Source organism: Nannospalax galili, unplaced genomic scaffold, assembly GCF_000622305.1.
Source record: "Nannospalax galili isolate Female #2095 unplaced genomic scaffold, S.galili_v1.0 scaffold290, whole genome shotgun sequence".
Classification (NCBI taxonomy): Eukaryota; Metazoa; Chordata; class Mammalia; order Rodentia; family Spalacidae; genus Nannospalax; species Nannospalax galili.
Genome location: NW_008331486.1, coordinates 5,285,795 through 5,307,660, shown reverse-complemented (window position 1 = coordinate 5,307,660; position 21,866 = coordinate 5,285,795). Strand labels below are relative to the sequence as shown.

General features: G+C 52.4%; 3 protein-coding genes across 3 annotated transcripts in view; 1 reads left to right on the top strand and 2 right to left on the bottom strand.

Annotated features, from left to right (window-relative positions):
• Positions 1 to 8: 8 nt before the first annotated feature.
• Ttc16 (tetratricopeptide repeat domain 16) lies at positions 9 to 16,825 on the bottom strand. Its single transcript, XM_029559772.1, has 14 exons — positions 16,361 to 16,825; positions 15,414 to 15,574; positions 14,402 to 14,492; positions 14,066 to 14,209; positions 12,673 to 12,773; positions 12,455 to 12,584; positions 9,680 to 9,894; positions 8,855 to 9,099; positions 8,434 to 8,575; positions 4,864 to 5,029; positions 4,262 to 4,404; positions 3,968 to 4,136; positions 1,566 to 1,650; positions 9 to 638 (listed from the first exon to the last, which is right to left on the bottom strand). Exons 1-14 carry the CDS (start codon positions 16,376 to 16,378, stop codon positions 22 to 24), a joined length of 2,427 nt encoding a protein of 808 aa, XP_029415632.1. The 5' UTR covers positions 16,379 to 16,825; the 3' UTR covers positions 9 to 21.
• On the top strand, positions 16,820 to 18,691 carry Ptrh1 (peptidyl-tRNA hydrolase 1 homolog). The gene is made up of 5 exons (XM_008825079.3): positions 16,820 to 16,968; positions 17,367 to 17,586; positions 17,786 to 17,885; positions 18,057 to 18,102; positions 18,217 to 18,691. The coding sequence occupies exons 1-5, from the start codon at positions 16,858 to 16,860 to the stop codon at positions 18,397 to 18,399; spliced, it is 660 nt and encodes a 219-aa protein (XP_008823301.2). The 5' UTR covers positions 16,820 to 16,857; the 3' UTR covers positions 18,400 to 18,691.
• Cfap157 (cilia and flagella associated protein 157) overlaps positions 18,587 to 21,866 on the bottom strand; it is an 11,155-nt gene continuing 7,875 nt past the window's right edge. The window contains exons 5-9 of the mRNA XM_008825085.3: positions 21,559 to 21,689; positions 21,189 to 21,339; positions 19,233 to 19,402; positions 18,929 to 19,115; positions 18,587 to 18,658 (exon numbers count right to left, since the gene is read on the bottom strand). Coding sequence (XP_008823307.1) covers positions 18,587 to 18,658; positions 18,929 to 19,115; positions 19,233 to 19,402; positions 21,189 to 21,339; positions 21,559 to 21,689 — 711 coding nt within the window. The remainder of the gene's footprint in view (positions 18,659 to 18,928; positions 19,116 to 19,232; positions 19,403 to 21,188; positions 21,340 to 21,558; positions 21,690 to 21,866) is intronic.

Here is a 21,866-nt window from a genome sequence, read left to right as displayed (position 1 = left end):
GTAAGGATTTCATTGGCCCCTTTAGTTATCAGCATAGTGGCTGGGCGTGGGGACAGTCACCACCTCTTTGGGGCTCTGGTCCTGGTCCTGGGAAGCCTTGGATTTGCTGATGCGTGGACTCTGTCCCCAGACAGCATCAGTCTTGCTTGAGGCCACCTCAGTCTTGCTGGGCCTTGGCGGCAGGTCCTGGGTCTCACTGGCACCCCTGAGGCTCCAGCCTCCGACATAAAGCTGAATCTTGCTGGGAGTCCGAGCCAGCTTCAGGCCATGGTTCTGGGGCTCACTGGTCTTGGGTTTCCAGTTCTGAGCACGGACAGCCTTGGCTCTTCTGTATCTCTGCTTTGGACTCAGAGCAGCCCTGTTCTTGGTGGGCCTTGGCTTTGGGCCCTTGGTGGCCTCTGTCATGCTAGAGTTCTGCCTTTGGTCATGGGCAGCTGTGGTCTTGCTGGATCTCTGGCTCTGGTACTGAGAAGTGTTTATCATCCTGGGGTCCCCACTCAGGCCGAGGTCCTCCCTACTGGAGTCTGAGGGCTGAGGCTTTGGCAGCGAGGCCTCAGAGAGTGAGGCAGCAACGTTGGAGGTGCTCCTGTACTCCTGGCTGGTGGACATGTCCACCTCTGAGGTGCCAATGCTGTCCACTGGGGGTGTGTGCCAAGAGCAGCCATCAGGCCTGTGCCACCTGTCCTGGGAAGCTCCAGCAGGTAGGAGCTTCCAGGCCTCCTCCAGCCTATGTTCCTAATGCTCTGTATGGCCAGAGGGGAAGGACTGCCAGCTCCCACCAGGCCCCCTAACTCTGTGCCAGGGGTGCCAAGCCCCGCTGGCCCACTCCAGGCTTCCCCTCTGGCTACCCCTGCCCTCTGAGCTCCTGGAGGCCTCCGCCCGTGGCCCCAGCAACACCCTGCTCATCCCCTTACCACAGGGGGCTAGTTCCTACTCTTTCAGCTCCTTGAAGCCCCCCTTGACCACTTGAAAGGGCTAATGATACTCCTGCCCTCTGGGCCCCACTTCTGTGTATCTAACTGGCTGTACTGACTGTTCCCTGAGGGCAAGGACTGGGTCACCTCATCCCTGCCACAGGTATCAGGGCACAGACCTGTCCAGGGGAACTTGGGGCACCACAGTGCAGTTCTGGATGATTCCTAATGGAAGGAAGGGAGCTAATGCTGCCACCACACACCAGGGGGCGCTGGGGAGCAGCTTTCTAACTTTTTCCTTTTGTCCTCTCTTGGCTGGTGACAGCAAAATTGGGGGTCAAAACTTGTTGGATACACACAGGGTTTGTGGCTCCGTTTGGGGACAGTAAGGGGCAGAGAGAGAAGCAGCAGGCTGGGAAGGATAAGGGAGGATCAGCAACAGCTGAGGAGCCTGGTAGTGACTTCAGTCCCTGCCTTGTGCTGGGCATCATCCCGCTTAGTTCCCTGTAGGACTGTTATTTTCCAGTTAGAGTCACTTCCCTAGAATCAAAGCTATCCCTGGAGGATCCCAAGGTCATACTGGACTTGACCTCTGCCTTCTGGCCACTCTGTGTTGGTCCACTAGGCCTAGTAGGAACATTGGGCACTTACTGCTGAAGACTGAGCCTGAGGAGGTCTGGTCCACATAGCTGTCAGTCAGGGATGTCACCCTGTGAGATGAAAGTCCCTGTTTGACCTATGGCAAGAAACAGATTGGATGACTGCAGACTGGAAAGCCCTTGGACCAGCAGCCACGTGTCTGAAAGGCCAGCAAATTCTGGATCTGTCCAGCAATCTTTCTTTTAAAGGTTTTATTTCTATTATTATTTTAAATATTTTACTTATTGTTTTTATTTTATGTATATGAGTGTTATGTCTGCATGTATATAAGTGCACCCATGTCATGCAATGCCCATGGAGGACAGAAGAGGGCGTTGGATACCTGGAACTGGAGTTATGGACAGTTATTAACTGCCATGTGGATCCTGAGGACAGAACCTGGGTCCTCTGCAAGAGTAGCCAGTGCTCTTAGCTGCTGACCCATCTCTCCAGCCTCTTATTTCATTTATTTTTGAGATAGGGTCTCACAGTGTAGACCAGGCTGTCCTCAATCTCACAAAGATCTGCCTCCTGATATTTATTTTATAATTGTGTATGCATGTGATCGGGGGTGGGGGTGTGGTGTTTAGGGATAGGGGGATATACACGAGTGCAGGTGCCTACACAGGCCAGAAGAGGGCATCAGATCCCTTGGAGCTGGAGTTAGAGGTAGTTGTGAGCCACCTGATGTAGGTGCTGGGAACAAAAATTCCTCTACAAGAGCAGTAAGTGTCCTTAAGTGCTGAGCCATCTCTCTAGCCTCTCCTCTTTTTTTTTCTTTCTTTCCTTTTTTTTAGTTTCAGTCCAGCAATCTCTCCCAAGCTTAGAGTTCCTCACGGACACTAGGTTAGAGTGGGTGGGAACACCTGGGAGCTGAGACCTCAGGAAGGGGATTGGCCAGGCTAGATGGACATTATGTCTGTAGAAAGGTAAGGCTCTGGGCCCTGCTAGGCTCCATTTCCTCCCTCTGCAAGATGAACATTGGTTCACATGGGAGCTGGGCTTCTGTAAACTGTAAAGTGCTGAGCTCTGGGGAATGGCAGTGAGGCACTGAGGAAAACTCCCATTTTATCCTCTTTCATCCTCCCTCTGCTAGTCCAAGGAATCAAGTCTCCAAGCACCGGGCAACGTGCAGGGGTCACTAGCTGAGGAGAGCAGGTTTGAATCCATTGGACTCTCTGCCTCCTCTGCTCATGGTCACAGCTGCAGGCTGGGAGGGGGATAAACAGGTCAAGCAGAAGGCATAGAATGCATCAGGCGCCTGGTGCGTTGGGCCCTGGGCTCTGTGCTGCACGCATCTCAACATCTTCCTGAGAGATGGAACCCACAGGGCTGTGTGACTTCAGAGGCACACAGATGTACTTTTGTTCTGTATTTAATTTGAACTAGGAGTTCGACACTGGTATTGCAGTCCCTTCAGCAGTATAACATTGCCTTTGAATACCAACTTATTTGACATTTGTTAGCAGGATTGGTCGATGAACAGGGTAAGAAGCAACACGTGTGAATCTCATGAATGCGAGCTAGGGAAAGGAATCAGACAGGACAGCCTGCCACATTTGTCCATCTATATGAGGAAAAGGTGAACCTCACATATGCAGGTAGCAATTGGGACAGCCTTGAGTGTGCAGCAGGACAGGGGCCTAGGAGATGGTGTACACAAAGGGGCTTTTGGGAGCTGAGAATGTGTTCCTTAACCCAGGTGATGAGGTCATAGCATATTCAGTTTGTGAAAATTCACTTAAGATTGTGCATTCATAAACTGGGTTACAGGGTGGCTCATGCCTGTAATCCCAGCACTCTGGAAACTGAGGCAGGAGGATTGCTGAAAGTATGAGGCCACCCTGGGCTACATAAGGAGTTCTGGGACAGCTAGGCTACACAGCAAGACACTAAATCAAAAACAAACAGGCTGGGGAGATAGCTAAGTGGGTAAAGCTCCCCAGCACCCATGCATGAGCTGGGCATGGCTGTATGTACCTGAAACCAACCCCAGGACTGGAGGGAGTAGAGACGGGGATTTCTGGGTCTTGCTTATTATTCTCAAAGGGATAAAGTCAAAACTGATAGAGAAGGAAGGATACCCAGCATCCTCCTGTGATCTCCATATGGGCATATGCACTGGCACATACCCTCCCCCCCCAGTCACACAGGAATTGTGCGCTTTTCTATACATATGCTATAGTTAATAAAAAGCCTTTAGAAACAATTATGAGGTAAGGAGAGTCCAGTGCAAATGGCTGGTGACACCAGCAGAATTGTGTGAGCATGGACCTGTGTGTCTGTTTTCCTCTACCTCACTCATGGGGCATCTGTTGCTTGAGCCTCTCCACCTCATGGTGAGATGGGCCAGGCCCAGCCAGCCTCTACCTCAGACTCCGAGGGCCTCAGGCCATAGCATGGGTTCCACTCACCTTTTTCTCTGCTTCTTCTCCCTCATCCTTCTCCCCCAGGCCTGTCAGCTTTTCCTGCAGGATCCCGGAGACAGTCTCTGGCTCTTCCGGGATCTCAGGGAAAGGCTGTTGATACCTCTGGAATTGCTGTAGAAGGGCCTGGGCCTTCTGGCGCTCCATTAACCGTTGCCTGCCAAGTCACAGCCCAGGATCAGTCGGTATCTGGAATGCCACTTAGGAGGCAGCTGGAACCGATGAGTCTGAGTCCCCACCGGCCTCCACCCCTAGCCCAAGGTCCCTGCTCTAGATGCTTACGCCACAATGCTTTGAGGGTAGCTGGCCTTAGGGCCGCTTTCCACCATTTGACGTAGCTGCAGTTTGGCCAGGTGGGCCACCTGGCTTCCCAGCACTTCCTCCACCGTCATGCCAGGGAAGAGGTTGGTCATCAGTGGCATCACCTGTCAGGAAAGGGGTGACCAAAGTCAGAAGAGTGGCAGAGGGCTGGTGCTGCCCTCCCAGGGAGAAACATGGGAGGCTTTTGCAAACTGCTTCTACGCTGGGTCTTTTACCCCCAAATGGGAGGGGACCATGAGAAAGGGACCATTCCCTAACAGGGAGCATGACCATGGGTTTGGGAGCCAGTCAGAACCTCTGAGCTTCAGGACCTGGGGCACAGGAACCTCTGAGCCTCACTCTGCACCTATGGAGTGATGCTGACTCTCTTGGACTCAGAGGGAGGAAGGAGGGGTAAAGGGAGTGGTGGGAGTTGAGGTGCTGACAACTGCTGGCTCATAGGAAGTGCCAGCATCAGGAACAATCCTGAGCCAGGTTTCTTTCAGGGATAGGAGCAACTGGTGAGTGGCTGGCGTGCTCACTCCTCTCTGCTCGCCAGCCCCCCTGGCTCAGCAGGAACCCACCTTTGGCTGGTTGGGGTTCAGGAGCAGCACAGTGGCCATATCCTGGCGGGCCCCAAAAAGGTTCTGCAGAAGCTGTCGGCTCCTGGCCCGGTGCAGGTAGTACTGGGCTTTCTCAGGATTGTGCTTAATGGCCACTGAGAAGTGGTCTTCTGCTTTTTGGAACTGCCTGAAGGATACAATAAGCCCAGGGCCACCATGAGCTGGGCCTGCAAGAGGTGGAGGCTCCTGGGCCTTACTGTGGAGTTGGAAGACAACCAGGGGCCTCTGCCTTCCTCCTCCCATACCCTCCTACCCCCCATGACATGATGGACCCAACACTTTGATGCTGGTAGGAAATCCTGGTGCAAACTAATAACATTTTTAAAATATTTTATTTTTATTTTATGTGTATGAGTATATTGCCTGCATGTATGTAAGTGTACCTATGTCGTGCAATGCCTCAGAGGTCAGAAGAAAGCATCAGATCCCCTGGAATTGGAGTTAATAGATGGTTGTTAGTTGCCATGTAGGTGCTGGGAATCGAACCTGGGTCCTCTGCAAGAGCAGTCAGTCCTTGTAACCACTGAGCCATCTCTCCAGTCCTGCAAGCTAACATTTTAATGACCTTATGGTAGGGAAGGCCTAAGACAGTCATAAACCCAGAAGCAAAAACATGAGATTAGAGCTGGGCATGATGATGCACACATGTCATTCCAGCACTCAGGAGGATGTCTATGAGTTTGAAGTCAACCTGGGATACACAGTAGGTCCTGGGATACACAGGGAAACCTTGCCTCCCCCAAGAAAACAATAAAAACTAAAAACAAAAAGAATAACTGGGCTATGATTGAAAATGGCAAGTTACTGAGTAGCAAAAATACTGCAATACCACAAAGAAAAGCGATGCACATTGGCTGGGGATGGAGCTCAGTGGCAGTGTACTTGCTTATATGCGCAAGGCCCTATATATTTGATCCCTAGCACTACACACACACACACACACACAAATATATAGGATAAATATACCTTTATACAGTAGAAAATAATATTCTTAGCATATAAAGACTTCCCACAGTACGGATGGAGAAATGGCTCAGCTGTTAAGAGCACTGGCTGCTCTTGCAGAGGACCCAGGGTTGGTTCCCAGCACCCACGTAGCAGCTAACAACCACCCTTAACTCCAGTTCCAGGGAATCTAATACCCTCTTCTGACCTCTGCAAATGTTGTACAATATGGGTGTACCTATATACATGCAGGCAAAACACTCATACACATAAATTTTTGGGGGGGTGTGGGGGAAAGGGTTTATTTGTCTTACATCTCCCAGGTCACAGGGAGCCCAAGGTAAGAACTCAGGGCAGGAACCTGGAGCTCAGGCCATGGAGGAACACTGCTTCCTGGCTTGCTCCCCTGGCCCCTGCTCAGCCTGCTTTCTTATGTAGCACAGGCCCACCTGCCCAGGGGTGGCACCACCCACAGTGGTCTGAGCCCTCCTATATCATTCATCAAGAAGATGCCATACACATAAATTTTAAAAAGACTTCTCAATAAAAAAATTAATCATTTAAATAGCAAAATGAGCAAAAGATTTAGGCAGGTCATGGTGGCTAATGAACACATAAAAGAGCTGGCGTGTGGTGGCTTAACCTGCAATCCCAACACTGAGGAGACAGGTGAGAGGACTGTCTTGAGTTCAAGGCCAGCCTGGACTACAGTGTGAGACTGCCAGAGATGGCTAAGTGGTTAGGAGCATTAACTGCTCTTGCAGAGGACCTCGGTTCAATTCTCAGCACCCACATGATAGCTACGAACCATCCTTAACTCCGGTTCCAGGGGAATCCGAAGCCTTCTTCTGACCTCCAAGGCATTGCATGACAGGTGCACTCACGTACATGCAGGCAATATACTCAGACACATAAAATAAAAATAATAAGTAAGCTGGGCATGATGGTGCACGCCTTTAATCCCAGCACTCAGGAGGCAGAGGCAGGCGGATCTCTGTGAGTTCAAGGCCAGCCTGGTCTACATAGTGAGTTCCAGGACAGCTGGGGCTACAAGGAGACCCTGTCTCAAAAAGACCAAAATAAATAAATAAATAAAATATTAAAAAAAAAAACCACACAAAGCAACCAACAACAAAAAGAAAAACCACACACTTAGAAGATGCTGGGCTGCTTTAGCAATTCAGCTGCATAAACAATCTGAGGGACCAGGGATGTAGCTTAATGGTAGAGTGTTTGCCTAGCATGTACAAGGCCATAGGTTCAAACCCCAATACTGCCAAAAACTAATAATAATTCTTGGCTGGGCATGATGGTTGCACACCTTTAATCCCAGCACTCTGGAGGCAGAGGCAGGCGGATCGCTCTCTGTGAGTTCAAGGCCAGTATGGTCTACATAGTGAAGTCTAAGCCAGCCACACAGGGTTTCACAGTGAGACCCTGTCTAAAGCAAAACAAAACAAAAACACCATCTGAGAGCACTTTTTTTTTTCCCTCTTCTTTGTTTTTGAATTAGCAGAGTTAATGGCCTGGTGCTGACAGAAAGGATATGGGGAAAGTAAGGGACTCTCTTCCTCAGGAAAGCTTAAATCGCTTCTCTGTTTTTGGAAAACATTCATAAAATTTAAATGTGAGGCTGGAGAGATGACTCAGTGGTTAAAAACACTGGCTGTTCTTGCAGAGGACCTGGGTTCAGTTCCTGGCACCCACATGGTGACTAACAACTGTCCATAACTCCAGCTCCAGGGGATCCAACACCCTCTTCTGACCACCATAGGCATTATACTACATGGGTGCACTTACATACATGCAGGCAATACACTCATACACATAAAATACAAATAATAAATAAAATATTTTTTAAAAATTAAATGTGAGCCAGCAAGATGGCTGAGTGGGCAAAGGTGCTTGCTGCCAAGTCTGATAACCTGAGTTCAGTCCCACATGGTGGAAGGAGAGAACCAAGTCCAAAGTCCAACAAGTTGTCGTCTGACCTCCATCTGTGCCCTCCCCCAATAAATAACTTAAAAAAGTTAAATGTTGACACTAAACCAAGAAGTTAGCTTTCCGGAATCGATCCCACACTTTTCCCAGCATGAGTGCATGGTGACATGTCCTAGGTGAGCCCACGGCGTCAGTCAGGAAAATCCTGGATGCTGCCCAGCATGTGTCAGTAGAGGAGTCTACAGAAATCTATTGTATCTCCACAGAACAGACTACAGTGCCATCAATAAAAGACACTGCAGTCATCATGTGTTGTGTAGGGATGGTTTGGAAGCTGGGGCTGTAGCTCAGCAGTAGAGCACCTGCCCAGCATGTGCCCTCAGGGCCACGAATAACCACCCCGTGGTTTCACATGCTCCCACTTTTGCAAAGTAGTAATGGTTAACATGTGTACCTAGGAAAGTCTGGAGGAAACTTTAGAGGGAGGAGAGTGGGGAGTAGACCTTGGAAATAAAACATTCTGAATAATATTCATATTATTACTGAATATTTAAGTTTTTCATAAAAAGTGTGATAATTGCAATAATCAGGACAGAAAAAGTATTTGTGGGCTGCCCACCCTTCCACCCCACCAGTGGCACACACCCATGAGTCTGTTCGCAGAAGCCCATCTTTTCCTGCAACATGCCCATGCGTATGTTGACCCCCTCATCCTGAGGATTTAGCGCCAGTGCCTGCTTGTAATCCGCCTCCGCAAAGACCAGGTTGCCCATCTGGAAAAAGCAATCTAGGGCCGGAGAGCAAGGGCTAAGTGTGCCCCCACTACCCCGTGTTCAGCAGCTCGAGCCCAGCCTGCTGCAGCCCCAGGCTGGGAACAGGGAGGTGGCTCTGACACTGTGGTTAGTCTTTTGTGTGCCTGAGCACATTTGCCCAGCTGCCTGACCTGAGAATTTGACACTGTAGCAATTTTGTCCAAGCACTGCCTCCCTTGGGAGGCAAGCACAAGTGCCCCCCAGTCTGATGGGCCTGGAGTTGGCAAGGGCCTGCTGGTCATCCCCTGGCTCACCTCCACGGTTGATGTACAGGCCCTTTTCGTTCTGCTTGTCCTTGATCGCCTTGTTCAGCAGCCGCACACCCTCCTGGTAGGCCCCTTGAGAGTAGCAGTGCACAGCGAAGTCGTTGTAGGTCAGCAGGAGCTGGCGCTGGGCCTGCTTCACCAGGTGGTCCTGGCTGTCACTCACCATGTCCAGCGCCTTCAGGAAGTCTTCCACCGCGGGGTCAAATTCCTTTAGCCGTCGGTACAAGGTGCCCCTATGGTGGCAGGCATAGCCGGTAGCAGAGAGAGACACACAGGGCCAAAGCACCCCCATGTCTGGCATGTAGTTGGAGGCCACTGCCCACCCTTTGAAGCATGGTCTTACTATTTAGCCCCAGCTGGCCTGGAACTCACTATGTAGACCAGATTGACCTTGAACTCACAGAGATCCGCCTGCCTCTGCTTCCCTAGTGCTGGGATTAATTGTGCACACCACACCCATTATTTTTAATTATGTATGTGCAAGTATGGGTTTGTGCATGTGAGCGCAGGGGCCTACAGAGGCCAGAGGCCTGAGGTCCCTCAGAGCTGGAGTTTCAGACAGCTGTGAACTGCCCCATGTGGGAAACAAATTCAAGTCTGCAAGACCAGTATGTGCTCTTAACCTCTGAGCCATCCCTCCAGCCCTATGTTCAGGAAGAAGTGACTGAGACCATCTCCATGGTGCTGTGGCCTGGTAGGAAGCAGGTGAAGAGTATTAGGGGTTGGATGGAGAAACTGAGGTCTGGGGAGAGTCAGGCTGAGACCACACAGCAGGTATCTACAAGGAAGACCAGCCCCTCCCCACCCTGGTACCAGAAGAGGAAGAGGCTGGGATCTAGGGGGTTGTTCTCAATGGCACAGTTGATATGTTTCAGAGCTCGCTGCAGCCTGCCCTGCACAGCCAGGATGCTGGCATCTTGGCAGGCCTGCTGGGCCTGGTCCACCATCATCTGGAGCAGCCCTTTGGCCTGTGGGTGCTTGGGCTCCAACAGCAAGGCACTGCGCAGGTCTTGATAGCAGAGCTTCGGCTGAAGGGTAAAAGGTGGCATGGGGTGGGTGGTACTGTCCCAGTCAGGGTAAAGGAGGGCAGGCCTCCAGGTGACAAGCCCACACCACACCATTCCTCTGCTGAGTCCCCTGGATCATTTTCCCACTTTTCTTGCCTCTTGAATGAGGCAGGAGGCATTGTGGGAAAAATCGCCCCCTCACCCCCCCCACTCCAGCCTCAACCTTGCTGGGCTTGTTTCCAGGTGTAACCTTGGTGGGGCAGGTTGGCCTCAGTGACTTGTGCCAATGTTGTCTGTTCCCAGGAGTCCTGCAAGATTCATTTGAGGTGGAGGGCAGTAGTGTGTGATCTCCTGTGACTTTTTATTATTATTTTTATTTTATGTGTATGCGTGTGTTGCCTGCATGTAGGTAAGTGCACCCGTGTTGTGAAATGCCCGAGGAAGACAGACGAGGCCGTCGGATCCCCTGGAACTGGAGTTATGGACAGTTGTTAGCTGCCATGTGGGTGCTGGGATTCGAACCTGGGTCTTCTGCAAGAACAACCAGTGTTCTTAACCACTGAGCCATCTCTCCAGCCCCCTCCTGTGACTACTGAATACCCCCATCCTTCCTCCACTGCCCTTCCTTTAAGCTCAAGATAACTCTTGATAGAATATGTGAATTGCAGAAGAGCCACAAGCCTTATTAGGGGGAGCCCTAAATTGGCAGCTGGCCTTACTCAAGCCTGGCCTTGCTCAAGCCTTATCAACTGGTCACTCCCGGGACTGAGAGAGACTGTTTGTGGAGCCCACCTGTGTCCTTTAGTGCCATAGATAAGTCACCCATCTGTCTGAGAAAAGAGACCCTCAAGGACACCAAACCCATGCACTAATTCAACTCCCCACAAAGTGTAGCTGTGTCTCACAACTTTGGTATAAAAACACCCGGTTTCTTTGTCTGGTTGTAGATGCCTGGCTCCCACGGACAGCCTCTACCTCTCACTGTATCTTCTTTGAATACAGGAAGATCTATTCCCTGCCTGCTGCAGGTCTGGGTCTGGTTTCTTGTCTCCTACTCCTCTTTCCTTTTTCCCCCCAAAATCTAACAATTCTGACCTAGAACAGATTCAGAAAACATCCCCAGGCAAATGCCTTCCACTGGGTGCGCAGGTTGGCCAGTCAGTCAACAGTCTTAGCAAGCACCCCATTGTTCTGCAGGTAATTGGTTGGTGGATGAACAGCAAGGACTGGGCACTGGGTGTGAGAGGAAATAGGCAGAGTCCGGGATGGAAGGGTGGCAGGCGTGGAGGGCATGGCTGAAGTTGGAGCAGGACTTGGGCTGGAGGCCCAACTGGCTCTGTGGCCTTGGGCAAGTGGCCCCTGGACTGCTTCTTGCTTCACTTCCTCCAAAGCTTCCACCCCTCTGCAGAACAGACACAGGGCACGGGAGGAGGCCAGAGTCAGCAATAAATAGTGATGATGAGCAATCTCCCACCTTTGAAGGACACTGCCACTAAGTGACTTGCAGAACACTGAAGCCTAGCCTCGGGCTGAGCTAGAACCCGCCTGGATATCCTTACTTAGCTGGAGATCCCCTGCTGGCCTGGTGAAATGAGGTGAACCACCTCTCCCTCTCTACCTGTCATCACCCTTATCCTGTCCCTACCAGCCAGTTTCCATCTCCCAGGACAGCCAGAGAGCTGCACACTGTTCTGGAACCTTCCCTCTCCCCACAGCTGATTCCATCAGCCTCTGATCCAGCCTCTGAAGGACCATGGTGCACACCCCTCACCCCATCCTCTCGTACTCTGCCTCCCCCCTAGGCCTCCAGGGCACTTATCCACAGTCCGCAGGGAAGCTGGAACCAGTCTCCCAGAGCCCACTGCCCTAGGGAACACCCTACTGGGGAAGAGCTGGAGACCCACTACTCTGTAGCCTCTTCCTCCCTGGCCACACTCTGCTCTACCCCCTCCCTGGGACCTTGCGTCCCATCATCCCCAAGCCATTCCCTGCACTCTGTCTCCACGCTCAGCCCAGCTGGGAGGTGAGGAGCTTAGAACAGGTTCACTGCACAAATGGGAAAGAAGGAAGGGGAGGGGAAGAGTTGCCTTGTATCTAATGGTATTCTGGGTGCACCCATGGCTCCTCCCCACACAGCTATGGTCAAATCACTCCATAGAGGTGAGGGAGATGGCTGAGGGTAAAGCACTTGCCACACAAGGGTGAGGACTGGAGTTTGGAACCCCAGAACCTGGGTAAAATCAGGTTGGGTTTTGCATTCCTGGAGGCAGAGACAGGAAATCACTGTTAGCTCCAGGTTCACGGAGAAACCCTGCCTTGGCCAAGCACTCCAGAGGGACAGGGATGACATGACTCTCTCACCTTGTGATTCCCATAGGGCCCAGCACAGGTCTGGCACAGAGTTGGGGCTGAGTGATGATGGACACCTATCTTTGTGGGCAGGGTAGTGGCATTGTGCAGACATACAGGGACAGGACTTCCAGCCAGCTGACAGCCTTGCTTCCTCCTGTAATCTTGGGGCATGCTGGGGTCTCCCAGGTCTGGGGGAAGGCCACACACCTGACCCACCATTCTGTAATACCTTCTGGAAGAAGTTGTAGATCCGGGCCCGAAGGATGTAGACATCAGTGTTGACATTGCCCTGTTTCGTTTCCCTGGTGATGCATGCCAGGCAGTCCTGATGCTTCTTGAGGGCCAGCAGGCAGGCCATGCTGGGGGCAAAGGGAGGAAGTGCTCTCAGCCTGTGGGGGGTGATGGTAGGGGCTGCTGGGAGAGAGGAAGGGCTGGCCTTGCACTCACCTTCGATAACGGAAGGAGGGGTTCTGGGGCTGGAGCTCAGAGGCTTGCAAGAAGACATTGAGGGCGGCCTGGAAGTCACATTGCTCATAGAGACATTGGCCCTGGGAGATGATGGATTGTCAGTTCTGCTTAGAACTCAAGTCCAGCTGCACCCAAGAGTTGGCAGAGACATACACAGAGCCCTTTAGATGTGAGGGAGACTTCAAGAGGCAGAAAGGGACAGAGATGCAGAGCTGAGTAGAGACAGCAGTAAGCACTGAAGAACACACACAGTGACAGACAGCCGTACAGAGACGTGAGGCGGCAACTAGAAAAGCAGACGAGAACAGCAGAGCCCCAGGTCAAGAGCCTGGAGTTGCCACCTCCCTGGCATTTACAAGCATCCCTCTTTCAGATGAAGGAAAAAGGGCTCAGAGAGGTGAAGTGACTTTCCCAAGGTCACACAGGGAGTGAGACTTCAGGGCACAGGCAGATTGAACAATAACTTCAATTGGGCACCTCCAGTGCTCCCCTCAACTCCTCTTCCTCTTTTTTATAAGATTTTACTATTTTTATTTTATGTGTATGAATGTTTTGCTTGCATGTATGTAAGTGCACCTGTGGCTGCAATATTTATGGAGGCCAGAAGAGGGCGTTGGAGCACCTGGAACTGGAGGTATGGATGGTTGTTAGCTGCTGTGCTGGATAGCTTTAGTGTCAACTTGACACACCTGGGTAGAGGGAGCCTCAATTGGTGAATTACCTCCATTGGATTAGCCTGTGGCCATGTCAGTGGGGCATCTTCTTGATTGAGTGATGTGGGAGGGCCCAGCCCATGTGGGCGGTGTCACCTCTGGCAGGTGGGCCTATATTGTATAAGCAAGCAGGCTGAGTAGGGGCCAGGAGAGCAGCATTCCTCCATGGCCTGTGCTCTAGCTCCTGCCTCCAGTTTCCTGCCCTGAGTTCCTATCTTGGGCTCCCTGATGAACTCTGACCTGGGAAATGTAAGCTGAATAAAACTTTTCTTCCCCAAGTTGGTAGTGGTCAGAGTATTTTTGTCACAGCAATGGAGAAACAAACTAGGACAGCTGCCACGTGGGTGCTGGGAACATGAACTGACCACTGAACCATCTCTCTAGCCCCAGTCTTTGTTTTTTGGATTGTTTCACATTGTAGCACATCCTGGCCTGGAATTATGTAACCCAGGCTAGCTTTGAACTCATGACAATCTTCCTGCCTCAGCCTCTGGAGTACTGGGATTGTAGGCCTGAGCCATCATGCTCAGCCCAGTGTTTTTTTTTTTTTTTTTCTTACATTTATTTAGTGTGGGGGGCACACATGTCAGCTGGAGGGCAAGCCAGTGGTTGGGTGTGAGATGAGTGTAGCCCCCTATGGGTGGGGGCAGTCCAAGCACCTGCAGATAAAGGACAAAGACCAGCCTCTCCAGGTACTTGACATTGTCTGGTTGGTGGGAGTAGGCCCTGCGCAGGTTCTGGGCAGCAGAGGAGAAGTCGCAAAGTTGGATGAAGGCCTCAGCACGGAACACGTAGAAGTCCACCTGAGGGTGCAGAGACCCAGGCTTCTGTTCTCCCCCTATCACCTGCTCCTCTGGGTAGGGAGAGGACTCTACCTCTCCCAAGGCTTAGCAGGAATTTGGTGGTCCTGAGGGACCCAACAGATGTGACAGTGAGGGAAGAGGCAAAATATGCCAGCCAGTGGATGCCAGTGTTTACTTAAGCCCACCTCTTACCAGCTTGGGGTCTAGGTAGAGGGCACGGGAGAAGAACACCACAGCCATCTCCCAGTCTTCTTGCTCAAGGCACTGATGGCCTTGGTGGTAGCTATGAGGGCAGGAGAATAAGGCAAGGCAGAGGGGCTGGTTTTGATTCTGGGCTAGCCCAGGGCATTTTTCAAGGGATGGCGTGGAGTAGGTGGGAAAAGGTGGGTACTGGGGTACAGGGACTAGAGGGGTAGGCAGAGTGCCAGGGAAGGCAGGCTGGCCTTCTTGGAGCTCATCCAGGACATGAACCTTTATCTTTTGTTGTTGTTGGGTTTTTTTTTTTTTTTTTTCTTTTTGAGACAGGGTCTCCCTGTAGCCCCAGCTGTCCCAGAACTCACTATGTAGACCAGGCTGGCCTCAGACTCACAAAGATCCTCCTGCCTCTGCCTCCCAAGTGCTGGGATTAAAGGCATGTGCCACCATGCCTGGCTTTATCTTCTGTCTGATTTTAAAAAATATTTTTATTATTTTTATTTTATTTTATTGTTGTTGGTCTTCTTGAGACAGGGTCTCCCTGTAGCTCCAGCTGGCCTGGAACTCGCTATGTAGACCAGGCTGGCCTAGAACTCACAGAGATATGCCTGCCTCTACTTCCTGAGTGCTGGGGCCAAAGGCATGCACTACCATGCCTGGCTTATTATTTTTATTTTATGTGTATGAGTGTTTTGCCTGTGGGTGTGTAAGTGCACCTGTATTGTGCAATGCCCATGGAGGTCAGAAGATAGCAACAGATCCTCTTGGAACTGGAGTTACAGATGGATGGTTGTTAGCTGCCATGTGGACTCTCCCAGTCCTCTGCAAGAGCAGCCAGTGGTCTTAACTGCTGAGCCATCTTCCCAGCCCCAAGCCCTTTATCTTCTGAGAAGAGGTCCTTAAGTATTTACTGAGGCCCAGAGAGGGATGGCAGCCAGCTCAAGGCTGTACTCCATATTAATGACTGCATAGGGCAGAATCAGAGCTCAGGAACAAGGCAGTCACTCACTACTCTCTGACTTTGAAAGGTACTGTTGACTCCGTTGTCCTTGGTTTTGAGTCCATGCTGTAGAACACCTGGCTGGTCCCAAAGATGCGTTGTATGATATCTGGTGGGGTTTGGATCAACCATGGCCTGGGGATTCTCTGTGAGTGGGTATTGTCAAGCTCCTAAAACCAAGCCAGGAACAGCAAGCTGTGGTGGCAGGCCTCAGGGCCAACCCTACCCCACATCTACACTTTCACCAGGTACTTTGCCTAGTCGGGGAGGGTGGAAAAGTCACTTGGTGGGAGGCGGCCCCTTAGGGCATGTTCTAACCTCTCTCTAGCCCTGCCTTTTTCTCCCTCTCTTGTGGTCAAGGTTAGGGATGAGAGTTCATCCTCTCTTCTCCACTTGGGCTCTCCTTGCTCTCACCTTGTACCCACAGTTCTCAGCACCCCCACCTCAGACACTGCCCCACATCCACATCCTGGTGTTCCTCTCAGGCCCAGCAGTACACATTGAGCAAGCTCCTCACCCAACTTCTTCCCCGGGACTTCTGTGTCCTTTCCCATCACCCATCACCTTTCCCATCACCATGAGAGCCAGAGACCCATGTCCCATCAGTCCTCGAGTCCTGTTTCACTTTGTCAAAATCTCTCTGCTTAGGCCAGGTGTGGTGGCACATGCTTTTAAATTTCAGTACTCAGGAGGAAGAGGCAGGTGGATCTCTGTGAGTTCAAGGCCTGGTCTACATAGTTCCAGCCTAGCCGGGGCTACATAGTGTCTTCAAAACAAAACAAATCTCTCCACTTGCTCCTTTTCTATTGTCCCCATCCGGGTCAAAGCCATTTGGGACTGGGCGGCCAGCCATCCTCGTCCCCTCCTACAAGTCCTGGACTCTTTGTAGGCACCACGTCCCCTCTGGCCCTGTCTCCGCCGGCCTTCTCTGCGACCCTGCCCTCTGAAGCCCGCACCTCGTGGGGGTCTGTCATGAGGCACCTTCCAGGTGGACCTCCGTCCTTGGCGGTCTCCTTGGGCTCCAGGCCCCCAGCCTCCCGCGTTGCTAGGCACCGGCTCCAGGATGCCAACAGGCTCCGCCCCTTTGGCCACACCTCCGAAATCCAATAGTCGATAGAAAACTGATTAGCTCGGGAAGCTGAGATCTACGTCAGAAAGAACCTGCGGGATTTCCAGGGCAAAGCGCGTCTCAGGGGCCTAATGAGGCTGGTGCTCCTGAGTCGGAGCCTGAGCAAGGCGTCTGGGCGTGCCCCACAAACCCCACAGGAACCCTAGACGCCGCGCGGCGGAATGCACCCGGACGGTCCGTCGCTGACATCCCCCCGCCGTTGACACCGCTCGCTGTTTCCGCCCGGCAGAAATATGGTGGCCGCAGCTCGGATTAGTCATTCCCGGGCACGTGCCTACGTGACTGGCCTAGGGCTGTCTGACGTCAGGGGGTGGGGACCGCGCCATGAATGGGGGCAACATGTCGGCGTCTCACCTTTTCCGCGCCGGGATGCCGCAGAGTCGGTTCTTCAGCCAGTGCGATCCGGAGCTTCGGTCCCCGGGAAAGCGGTGGCTGGTGAGTGCGATGTGGGCGGTCACGTAGGGACACTGAAGCCCAGCTCCACCGCTGCCATACATCCCGGGTAGTCTCCCAAGTTCCTTGTCAGTTTTCTTCCTTTGTTTTTTTTTAGATTTAAAATTTTATGTGGTTTCTTCCATCTTGTGAGTCCCGGGGCTCGAACCCAGGTTGTCAGAATTGGCGGCAACCGCCTTTACCCACTAAGTCATCTTGCCGGCCTTGTCAGTCCTTAATTTGAAATTAGGATGATTAAGATTGAGATGTTCTGTGTGAAATACACAATTTCTGGAGCTTCCAGGACTTCCCAGGCCCTTCGCTCCGCTTCCCCACTCCGTCCCTCCTCTCCATCTTCTCATCCCAGCTTTGGATGCTGAGACTTGTTTGATCGCCCGCAGGTGGCTGGCCTGGGGAACCCGGGACTGCCCGGCACGCGACACAGCGTGGGCATGGCGGTGCTGGGGCAGCTGGCGCGGCGGCTGGGAGTGGCGGAGAGCTGGGCTCGCGACTCGCGCTGCGCCGCAGACCTCGCCTTGGCCGCTCTCGGGGATGCTCAGCTGGTCCTACTCCGACCTCGGAGGCTCATGAACGTCAACGGGCGCAGCGTGGCTAGGGCCGGTGAGTAGAGGGCTCCAGGAGTGGGTGGGTCGGGAGAGCACAGGAACCAGGAACAGGGCCAGGGCTTGACTCAACAAGTCCTTGCTGCACGAGGACTTTGTAGCCAGTTTCTTTATGTGTGGAGTGGGGTTCGTTGTGACCAGCACAACACATCCCTTTGGGCGTGGGCAGTGATTGCGGTGCTGTTCCCTGTGCCAAGCGGAGCTGTTCGGGCTGACTGCAGAGGAGGTCTACCTGGTCCACGATGAGCTGGACAAACCCCTGGGGAAGCTGGCTCTGAAGCTGGGGGGCAGTGCCAGGTGAGACCCTTCACACACACACCAAGCTCAGGGTTGGGGAGGGATGCTGGCCTCTCCTTAGGGTGGAGTGGGACTGCTCCCCAGCCTGGGCCACTCTGAAGGAAGCTTGGGCAGAAGGGGGTGGAAGGGTGCTGACTTGGAAAGTGCTAACTGGGCCTCCATCCCTCCAAGGGGCCACAACGGAGTCCGGTCCTGCATTAGCTGTCTCAACTCTAGTGTAAGTTGACCCCTCTGCCTTGCCCTGGGTGGGGGTGGCCAGCATGGACTGCCCTAGCATGGGGTTCCCAGTGTACCTCACCAGAGCCCCCTGGGTCCCCCTGGCTCCTTACAGGCAATGCCAAGGCTGCGGGTGGGCATCGGTCGACCGACACACCCTAGTGCCATCCAGGCCTACGTCCTGAGCTGCTTCTCGCCTGAGGAGCAGGTGCTGTTGCCCCCATTGCTGGATAGGGCCACTGACCTGCTCCTGGACCACATTCGTGCTAGAAGCCAGGGGCCATCATCGGGCCCCTGACACCAGTGGACACATCCACCTGTTTGCTTGCTGGTACCCTCAAGCCCAGAAACAGACAGCGCAGGACACATGTGATACCCACAGTTTATATAACTTCTCTGGGTTGCCCCAGGCCACTTGCAGAATGGAGAATGGACTGTGGCCAGAACACTCCATTTCTGGAGTAGGTATTGGTTTTCTCTCCGTGCTACTTGCGGCGTAGGAAAGGTCTAGGAAGACTAAACTTCCTGAACCTTTTGAGAGTGCAGGATGGGTAGATCTGCAAGATTAAAGATGCCATTGTGAAATCTGAGGCTTCCCCAGGGAGTCTTACCCTTTCCTTACCCAGCAAGCCCTCTTCCCAGGGGACACTTGGGTATGCCTTAGCCCACAGGCCTTGCTCTTTTTTGTCAGGCCATTTTACAGATTGTAGGGCTCAGAGAGCGCCCATAGCATCCCTTAAGTCACCCAGCTGGAACCTGGAGAACCCCAACTGCACATCCAGGGCCAGCTGTTACCTTGCTGTCCCCAGGGCCCCTGATACCTCTACCTCATTAGTGTTCTGTAACTTGATGATCCCCATGCGGGTAACATAGGAGAGTGACCTGAGGTCATGGGGGTTAGGTGGGATGCGGGCCTGGCGAGGCACCAGGCCTAGGTCACCCGGCTGGTAGCTGGTGATGGTAGATAGCTTCTGCACCAGAGATGCTGCCTTGGGTGTCTGGGTGCTGAGCCAGCTGTGGGGAGGGGTCTGGGGTCATCTCCTCCATCTCTCACAAGAGGAGGGTGAGGTTGAGAGAGCTCTTGGAGAGCCAGGCTTCTGGGCCGGGGTCAGCAGAGGGCTGCCTGCTCACCTCTCCTGGGGTGTGCTGTGGGGCTCACTGTCCTGGTCTGGGTCACACAGGTCCTGCTGAGGTTTCAGGATGACAGCAGAGCTGAGCAGAGCCAGCAGCTGCTGCAGCATCTCCTTGTGCTGCAGCTGGAACACCAGGTCGAATTTGCCATCCTCCACCACTGTTCGTATCTGGTGGTAGATGTGAGGTGGGGTAAAGACCACAGTGGTACCAACACCCACCCGCCTCTATGTGGAGCACCTGATGTCAGTGTCTGTCTTCTTTCTCAGTGTCCTCAGTGGGACACCCATTGTCAGGTTGGGAAGACTGAGGCCCAAAGTTTTCCAGAGCTTTACAGAAGAAATTCAGCTCTTTGGAGACCTCAAGGGACGTTTTCTGCCCTTGACTCCCTCCCTCCCTTCCTTTCCTCCTCGTCTCCTTTTTTTTCTGTGCAGGGGATTGAGCCCAAGGCTTCCTGTGTGCTAGGCGAATGCTCTACCACTGAGCTGGATCTCCAGCGCCTCCTTTTACTTTCTTAATTTATTTTATTTTATTTTTTTAATTGAATTTTTGTGTATTTCATATAGAACATCTTAATCATCTTTTTGCCCCTTCCCCATTGCCCCCCCCCACTGGAATTTATGTATTCTGTCATTTGTGTTAAGGCCTATCAAGTCAAGTTTGTGTCCCCAGTTGTCCCTCAGTGCAAGTTCATCCACTGGGATCTAGTCAGCCTATCTAGAGTCACCTCCTTTAAGAAGATCAGCTCTTCCTCACCCAGCAGTAATCAACTGTCAATAGTTTTGACTGGGGCCTGCTGCCCATTTCCCCAGTTCTGTGCTGGGGTTTTGTCTTCTTGAGTTTGCATGGGTCTTGTGCATGCTGATACCATTGCTGTGTGTTTCTATGAGCCAGGTCCCAGGAGCTTGTAGGACTCTGTTTCCATATGGTCATATACCTCCTCCCTGGCTCTTACAACCTTTCGGTCCCCTCTTCTGCAGTGGTCCCTGAGCCCTGGGTGAGTGTAGTTTAATGTAGGAGTCCTGTCCAAGGCCCCACACTGCAGACCCTTATTCTCTGTGCTTTGGCCTCTGTAGAATGAAGGCGCGTCACTCACGAGAGTTCAGAGATGCATTAGTGTTCTCTCTATCCCTTGTTCCACTATGTTCCATGAGCCTTGGGTGTAGAGGTTGCATTGTAGATGTGTCACTTAGGCTTGGGCAATTTACAACCTCTGTGTATGACAGTTGTGGAACTCTGTAATAATCTCCGTCTGTTGTAAAAGAATCTTCTTTGATGAGTGGTGACTAGGATATTTTATATTTTAAACTTTTATTTTATTTTTAGGTATGTGTGTGGGTGGGTGTGAGTACCCATGGAGGTCAGAAGAGGGTGTCAGGTACCCTGCAGCTGGAGTTATAGGCAGTTATAAGCAGCCCAGTGTGGGTGCTGGGAATTGAACTCCAGTCCTCTGCAAGGGCAGCAAGTGTACTGAACTGCTGAGCCATCTCTCCAGCTCTACTTTAAAACAATTTTTTTTTTTAAATCTTTTTGAGACAGGGTCTTCCTGTAACCCCAGCTGACCTGGAACTCACTATGGAGACCAGGCTGGCCTCTAACTCACAAAGATCCGCCTGCCTCTGGGATCCCCAGCCTCCCAAGTGCTGGGATTAAAGGTGTGCGCCCCCATGCCTGGCCTCTACTTTATAATTTTTAAGGCACTGATTTGACCAGGCTGGCCTTGAACTCATTCTGTGGCTCATTCAGGCCTTGAACTTGCAAGTCTTCTTGCCTCAGCCTCCCTAGTAACTGGATTTATAAGCTTATACATACCATCAGGCCAGCTCAGGAAAGGAGTCTGGCTAGCAGCCTCCCAGGAAAGAGGACCCTGTAAGCCTGACCCCAGTGGCCACATTTCTTGAGGTCACCTTCTGTTCTTGGTCCACTTCCCTCCTGGAGCCTCCCAGTTCCCCTTACCTGCATAATGTCCTGTAGGAAGGAGGTAGCCTGGGCTAGAACCATCTCCAGGCTAGCCCGAGCCTTCTGCTCCTCAGTCAGCTCCTTCTGTAGCTTCTGGGCTGTAGCGTGCTGTTGCTCCAGCTGCTGCTCCAGCTGCTCTTTCTCATTCCTGATCCAGGACATGATGAGGCAACAGCTTGCTGCCATCCCAGGGCCGTGACTGATACCACCCCTTCCTTGGATTCTGCCCTTCCTCTGTAGCCTGCTTAAATCTAGGCCTCAGCTTGTCTGACAGGGAAGCCTTGGGGCTCTAGGGCAGTCATGAGGGCTGCTCCACCCCACACAAGCGCACCTCCCCACGCAAGTGCACCTCCCCACGCAAGCGCACCTCAGTGTCTGGTTGTCTGTCTGTAGCTTCAGGAAGTTCTGCTCCATTTGGGACAGCAGGAGGCGCAGCTGCTCGGCCTCCTCTTTGCCCTGTTTCTGCTGGCTGCACTTCTCAGCCAACATGAGGATGACCTGCAGGAGTGGGCAGGTGGCTACATACCAGGCCTTATGTGGGACCCAAGCCTGCTCTACTCCCAGGCTGAACACACAGCTGGGATTTACCCCCCTACACACACACACACACACACACACACACACACACACACACACACACACACACACATACAAAGAGCTTCCCTTCTACTCCCT